At 65.5% G+C, this 6029-nt stretch overlaps 1 protein-coding gene across 4 annotated transcripts; it reads right to left on the reverse strand.

Annotated features, from left to right (window-relative positions):
- Positions 1 to 633: 633 nt before the first annotated feature.
- TNFRSF4 (TNF receptor superfamily member 4) lies at positions 634 to 5815 on the reverse strand. Of its 4 annotated transcripts, XM_002750177.5 has the most exons (7): positions 5645 to 5815; positions 5340 to 5462; positions 4144 to 4245; positions 3793 to 3859; positions 2901 to 3097; positions 2662 to 2790; positions 634 to 2583 (listed from the first exon to the last, which is right to left on the reverse strand). In XM_002750177.5, the coding sequence occupies exons 1-7, from the start codon at positions 5787 to 5789 to the stop codon at positions 2513 to 2515; spliced, it is 834 nt and encodes a 277-aa protein (XP_002750223.2). In that variant the 5' UTR covers positions 5790 to 5815; the 3' UTR covers positions 634 to 2512. The 4 variants fall into 4 exon arrangements, with proteins under 4 accessions (XP_002750223.2, XP_054092782.1, XP_054092781.1 ...); XM_054236807.2 differs by lacking the exon at positions 2662 to 2790; XM_054236806.2 differs by having other exon boundaries at positions 634 to 2790.
- Between the last annotated feature and the right edge of the window lie 214 nt (positions 5816 to 6029).

Raw genomic sequence — 6029 nt, forward strand, 5'->3', positions numbered from 1 at the left:
TGGCAACTCCAGTCCTGGCCACCTGACCCCTTCCCCCACCCACCCGCTGTCCCTACCTCCAGGCCTGGTCTTGCCTGCCCCATAGTGGAGGGGGGCTCTTCAAGGGGTGGCCCCCAACCCCGTGCAGGGACTGCAGGCTTAACCTTGCACAGGAACCTGGCAAAGTCAGTGAAGGCGCTGGGGGAGGGGACAGGGTGGCCTCTGACCTCCCAGTGCAGCCAGGGGATGGTTGTGGCTGGTGCAGAGTGGGTGGAGGACACAGGTTTGAGGGGAGACAGAAAGGGGGAAGAAAACCAGCTGGAGAGGCAGGAGGCGTCGGGGCAGCCTGAGGCCAGAGATGGCGTCTTGCTTATGGCCACGTGTGGCTGCAGCACCGTGGGCTGCTGTGCGCAGTGCTCCCCTTCCCACCCTCCGGCCAGTTCCCCATGTCCAGAACCGCGGTGTTGAGGGGAGCTGTCTGCCAGGCACAGGAGCCCTGGACAGCCATGGGCAGTGCGTCGGTGGAGGACACGGAGAGGAAAGGCTGCCTGGGATGCTGTGTGTGGGCACAGGTGCAGCTGCGGACCTGAGCCACAGCAGCCACGGTGGCCCGAGTGTCCAGGCTGGACCACGCCCTTGGCAAAACCTTCTATCAGGCTTCATGTGTTTTTTATTTCATTTTTTTAAAGTTTCATTTTATTATTATTTTTTTCAATCACGTCTCACTGCAGCCCCGACCTCTCTGGCTCAAGTGAACCTCCCACCTCGACCCCCCAAATAGCCGGGACCACAGGCATGTACCACCACACCTGGCTGATTATCAATTCTTTCTTTCTTTCTTTCTTTTTTTTTTTTTTTTTGAGCCAGTCTCACTCTGTAGAGTTCAATAGTGCAATCTCAGCTCTCTGCAACCTCCACCTCCTGGGTTCAAGTAATTTTCCTGCCTCAGCCTCCTGAGTTGCAGGGATTACAGGCACCTGCCACCATGCCCGGCTAATTTTTTGTATCTTTAGTAGAGACGGGGTTTCACCATGTTAGCCAGGCTGGTCTCAAACTCCTGACTTCGTGATCCTCCCGCCTCGGCCTCCCAAAGTGCTGGGATTCCAGGTGTGAGCCTCTGCGCCCGGCCCTGGCTGTTTGTCTCCCACACGTGAGTGCAGTGAGGCCCGGGCGCTGGGGCTCCGCCTGGTTCCCAAGCTGTGGCCTTGGGTGTGACTGGCCCTCTGGAAGCAGCACTGTGTTCCTAGAAGGAAGGACACCCACTCCCAGACACCAGCTAGGACGCCCACTCCCAGACACCAGCTAGAAGGACACCCACTCCCGGACACCAGCTAGAAGGATGACCACTCCCGGACACCAGCTAGAAGGATGACCACTCCCAGACACCAGCTAGAAGGACGCCCACTCCCAGACACCAGCTAGGACGCCCACTCCCGGACACCAGCTAGAAGGATGACCACTCCCGGACACCAGCTAGAAGGATGCCCACTCCTGGACACCAGCTTGTGAGGATTCCCATGCAGCTGGGGCTGGATCTGGGACTTTGGGGCCATCTCTGACACTGGTGTTGTGGGCTGGGGACCCATCTGAGCGTGCCAGCACTGGCAGGTCCACACTGCTAGCAGACATCTAGGTTTCTCCACTGTGGGACGACATTACATGGAGTCACTGTGGAGGTTCTTGTTCAGGGCCGAGAACTCTTGGTGGATTAGGGCGCAGGAGCGGGGACGGGTGGTCCCAGGGCGGACGTTGGCTCAAGCAGAAACCATGGTTTCCAGGGGGCTGTAGCCCTGGACAGCCACAGCAGGAACATGTGCTGCCCTGAAGGGACTCCTCAGGGTGCTCAGGGGCCCAGGGACCCCCTCCCAGGTGCAGCAGAGGTGGGTGTGGGTGTGGTGGAAGAGGGGCCAGGTCTCTGCGCTCCTCCTCCAAGGGCACAGAGGCCCAGGGGTCAGCTGCTCCCATGCTCCTTGGGTGACCCAGGGCTTGGGGGCCTGTGGCCCTTGTTAGCGCCTGGCCAGGAACTCCCACCGCCCCACCCTGTATGCCCCTCCCAGCCCCATCCCAGGCCTCAGCCCCTCCCAGCCCCTACCCCAGAGGCCCTGGCCCTGAGCCCCCAACCTGCCCCACCTTAGCCTCTCATCACTCCCCCACCCTCCCTGCTCAGTCTGGAACTCATACCTAGGGACCAGCCTTCAGGGTCCCACTTGACCCCGAGACCCGGACCCCCACCCTAGCCCAAGACCTCTCTCCAGCCAGAGGCAGGCTGACCCAGGCCTCCCTGCCGCAGGGGCGGCCCCCAGCCCATGGTGCCGTAAGAGACTTTGTCTGCCGGGTTTTTATTGGGCCCCACGGGGTGCGGAGTATGCATGGCATACGTAAGGAGAGAGCCCGGAGCAGCCAGCGGCACCTAGAACAGCGCGGCGTGGCCCAGGAGCATGTCGGGGAGGTGTCCGGCACCTGCCCTGCTCGTCCAGCAGACCTCTGGGGCTCCAGTCTGGAAGAGCCCAGCGCCTGCCCTGGTGGGCCCGGGTCAGATCTTGGCCAGGGTGGAGTGCGCGTCGCCCTGCTCCTCTTGGATGGGGGTCCGGAAACTGCCTCCCCCTGAGAAGGAGAAAAGGAGAGATTGGTGGGCAGGCGCCACTCTCCAGGAGCAGCGAGGCGGGGCCACATGGCACTCACCAGGAGGCTTGGGGGCGTCAGGGGGCGGCCTCAGGTCCCTCCGGAGTAGGTGCAGGGCCAGCAGCATGGCCAGGGGGCCCAGGAGGCCCAGGGCCAGGCCCAGGCCCAGGATGGCAGCGACCGCAGGGCCTGCAGGAAGGGGCCTGCTGGGTGGGGTCCACAGGAGAGACCCCCATGCTACCCTCCTCTCCTCCCATTTGGGTTGGGGGGCCCCACTGGGCTGGGCCAGGCACCCTTACCCCTGGGGATCTCTGCAGGCCATGTGGAGGGTCCCTCTGAGGTTCTGGGCCAGGCTTCAGTGGCCCGGGCAGTGGTGGGCCTGGCAGTGGGGGCCTGGGTCCCCTGGGGCTTCGTGGCTGGAGGACCCCTGTCCTCACAGACGGCGTCTAAGCTGTTGCTGGCTGGCTGCTGGGTGCTCTTCCCGGCCAAGGTACAGCTGCAGGTGCAGGGCGTGTTGCTCAGGCCAGAGACCCCTGGGACCAGGGACACCCCAGGGGGGATGGCAGGGTCCACACTGGCCAGCCTGAGGCAGCCTCCACCACAGACGCCAGGCCAGTGGCAGCCAAGGGTCCCACCCAGCCCCACACGCCCCACCACGGGCCTCTAACACCACACTCCCTTCCCCCACATCTGCAGCCTCCAGCAGCCCCTCTGTCCTGTGACCCCAGGGCCTCCCAACTGTGGAGGGTGAGGGACCCACACACCCAGCTGTACCCATGGGAAAGGCTGCTCCCAGGCAGCAGCTTCCTGCTCCCAGATCTGGCCCAGCTGCGCAGCCAGGCTCCCCACATTGCTCCCCAAACACTGCTCTGCCCCTCCCAGACTCCCACCTTTCTGCCCCCAGCCCCTCCCAGCCCCCCAGCCTCCCCACCCTTCTGTTCCCCGCAGCCCCTCCCAGCTCCTAGCCCTCCAGCCCCCCACCCCCAGCCCCACCCAGCACCCAGTTTCCATCACCCCCACCCCTAGCCCCTCCCAGCCCCCAGCCCTCCAGCCCCCTAACCCCAGCCTCTCCCAGCCCCCCAGCCCCCGGCCCAGACCCCCACCCCCAGCCACAGCCCCTCCCAGTCCCCGGCCCTCCAGACCCCCACCCCCAGCCCCAGCCCCACCCCCAGCCCCTGGCTGGGCCCTCACTTGGTCCAGGGCTTGCAAGGCTGGTTGTCACCAGAGGAGAAGTGCCCTGGGGGGCAGGGGGCACAGTCTGCAACAAAAACAGGGTGGTCAGGGGCAGCCCACAGGCCCGCGGTGCTGGGGACATGGGGCAGAGCCTGTGAGGCAGGCACTCGTCCCCAGGGCCAGGTGCTGGGGCTTGGCCTCTGGAAGCCCTCCCTGCTCATGTCCCACCCACGGGCCCTGACCTGGGAGCCCAGTCTTGGCGATACTGGAGGAGGCATGGGTGGGGCTAGGTCCCTGCAGTCCATGCCCCATCTGCATCACGAACACCTGCTGTGCACACCCCACCAGCTGGCGCAGCCAGCAGCTCACCAACTCCGAGCTTGTAGCTGTGCATGGGCTGGGTGCCCGGCCGGCAGCGGCACACGGCGTCCTGAGTGGCTGTGCACTTCTGCTTCCGCTCACTGCCACTTCCTGAGCAGGGGCCGGATGGGGAGTCGTCAGGTGGGGGCTGTGGACAGGGTCCCCAGGAAGCGTGGGCACAGGAGGACAGCGTGGCCTTCCCACTGCACCAAGGCCACGGTCAGGGGTCTGTGACCTCCCCAGAGGTGAGGCATGGAGCCCCTACAGCCCCCAAGGCTCTTGGACCATCCCTTCCTGGCCACAGCCTGGGTTGGTTCTGTGCAGCCCCAGTCCCCTTCCCTACCCATCCACCAGCTCCAGCCACAGTGCTCAGGACAGCAGGGCCAGGCCACGTGGCCAACATGAGCTTCCCGATTCCACGTGGCTTGGCCAAGTCTGGGGCCCCAGGAGGAGGGGTATGCCCCGGGGAGATGCCTCAGTTCCTGGAAGGACCCCTGGGGGCGGCACAGACCCCGCTGTGGTTTGAAGTTTGTTTCTGAGGCTGTGGAGCCCCCACTGCTGAGTGGGAATGTGGCTGCCATCCCTGTGCTGGGTGGGCTGTGGGCAGGTGGGAGCCCCGTCTGGGGGGACTGTGGGCAGGTGGGATCCCCGTCTGGGTGGGCTGTGGGCAGGTGGGATCCCCGTCTGGGTGGGCCGTGGCAGGTGGAAACCCCATCTGGGTGGGCTATGGGCAGGTGGTAACCCCGTCTGGGTGGGTTGTGGGCAGATGAGAGCCCCGTCTGGGTGGGCTTTGGGCAGGTGGGAGCCCCGTCTGGGGCTGTGGGCAGGTGGAATCCCCGTCTGGGTGGGCTGTGGCGGGTGGGAGCCCCGTCTAGGGCTGTGAGCAGGTGGGAGTCCCATTTGGGGCTGTGGGAAGGTGGGAACCCCATCTGTCTGGGGGGCTGTGTCGGGTGGGAGCCCCGTCTAGGGGGCTGTGGGAAGGTGGGAGCCCCGTCTGGGGGACTGTGGGAAGGTGGGAGCCCCGTCAGGGGGGCTATGGGCAGGTGGGAGCCCCGTCTGGGGCTGTGGGCAGGTGGTAGCCCCGTCTGGGGGTTGTGGGCAGGTGGGAGCCCCGTCTGGGTGGACTGTGGGAAGATGGGAGCCCCGTCAGGGGGTTGTGGGCAGGTGAGCGCCATGCTGGGGTGTGGTGGGCGTGGCTCACTCACGGAGGTTACAGCGCGTGCAGGCCTTGCAGGGTTTGGCGCTGACCGAGTCACTGTAGTAGCCGGGTTCACACGGGCGGCACACGGAGTTCTGGGTGCGGCTGCAGCGGCTCACCATCCCATAGCCTGCGGCAGAGGCCACCGAATTAGGCAGCTGTCCGGCCCCCTCAGCCCCAGGCCTGCACCCATGGACTCCCCAGGCGTGTCCTCTGTCGGGTTTGGCCGGCCCCTTGCCTGCCCCCTCCCCAGGACCACCCTCCTGGCTGGCCCCAGAGCCGACCCCCACCCCGTGCATGGCACCCCCTCACCTGGCCTGCATTCGTCACAGCACCGGCCGCCACTGGGGTAGGTGTCCCCAACACAGCGGAGCCCCGAGGCGCTCAGCACCAGGCCCAGGAGGAGCAGAGCCACCTCCCAGGGCCCCTGGACCCGTCGCCGCGCCCCCACGCACATCCTCGTCTCCGCTCTTGCCAAAGTCTGGGTTTTTCCTTGTGGGTTGTGGCTATAAGGACTGTGGAGGAGGTGAGGTGAGGGAAGGGGAGGGGTGAAGAAGGCAAAGGAAGGGGAGGAGGAAGGTGGCAGGCCAGCCGGGGACCCCGTTGGCTTCTTCTGCCTTCTGCCCTCTTCTGCCCAAGACCACTATGTTCAGACCCCAGGGCACAGTAGAGCCTGGCCTGTGGCCTAACCCTCAGC

The sequence above is a fragment of the Callithrix jacchus genome, chromosome 7 (genome assembly GCF_049354715.1).
Source record: "Callithrix jacchus isolate 240 chromosome 7, calJac240_pri, whole genome shotgun sequence".
NCBI classification, from domain to species: domain Eukaryota; kingdom Metazoa; phylum Chordata; class Mammalia; order Primates; family Cebidae; genus Callithrix; species Callithrix jacchus.

What these genes read in the sequence shown, in the direction of transcription:
- TNFRSF4 (XM_078329968.1), bottom strand. Translation starts at nt 5,631, where the DNA reads ATGCACGGGGTGGGGGTCGGCTCTGGGGCCAGCCAGGAGGGTGGTCCT. An exon ending in CTGCACGCGCTGTAACCTCC is followed by an intron (nt 4,246 to 5,339) that starts GTGAGTGAGCCA and finishes GCCCCTGCTCAG; the next exon opens with GAAGTGGCAGTGAGCGGAAG. An exon ending in CAGCTACAAGCTCGGAGTTG is followed by an intron (nt 3,860 to 4,143) that starts GTGAGCTGCTGG and finishes TTTTTGTTGCAG; the next exon opens with ACTGTGCCCCCTGCCCCCCA.